The 358-nt window shown below is 71.8% G+C and overlaps 1 protein-coding gene across 1 annotated transcript in view; it reads right to left on the bottom strand.

Annotated features, from left to right (window-relative positions):
- The window catches only part of CHLNCDRAFT_142577 (hypothetical protein), a gene marked incomplete at both ends in the record, with an annotated part of 7,311 nt that overhangs the window by 5,457 nt on the left and 1,496 nt on the right, over window positions 1–358 (bottom strand). The window contains one exon of the mRNA XM_005842754.1: window positions 134–328. Coding sequence (XP_005842816.1) covers window positions 134–328 — 195 coding nt within the window. The remainder of the gene's footprint in view (window positions 1–133; window positions 329–358) is intronic.

Below are 358 nucleotides of genomic sequence, written 5' to 3'. Positions count from 1 at the left end.
AGCCCGGGGTAGGTTTACGGCGCCGAGTGGGCTGGCCAGCAGGTAGGGTTGCCGCGCGTGTCAGCCGTGGCCGGCCCCGCCCAGCGTGTCAGCGCTGCCGCCGTCGCCACCCCGCCACCCCACACCCCCACACCTTCAAATGGTCCTGGCAGAAGACGGCCTTGATGAGCAGCGGCGACCCCTTCCTGGCCAGGTCGTAGCACTTTTGCAGCAGCGAGGTCACCGCCTCCCGCTCCTGCCCCTCCCCGCACCGCACCACCCACAGCTTGGGGTCGGTGGGGGTGGGCATCAGCGCCTGCTGCCCCACCGCGGTGCTGGTGCCGTCGTCCTCGGCGTACGCAGCGCCGGCGTAGCTGCA

This window comes from Chlorella variabilis, assembly GCF_000147415.1.
Source record: "Chlorella variabilis unplaced genomic scaffold CHLNCscaffold_43, whole genome shotgun sequence".
In the NCBI taxonomy this organism is placed as follows: Eukaryota; Viridiplantae; Chlorophyta; class Trebouxiophyceae; order Chlorellales; family Chlorellaceae; genus Chlorella; species Chlorella variabilis.
The sequence above is the reverse complement of the archived record's forward strand: the minus strand, read 5'-3'. Positions and strand labels throughout refer to the sequence as shown.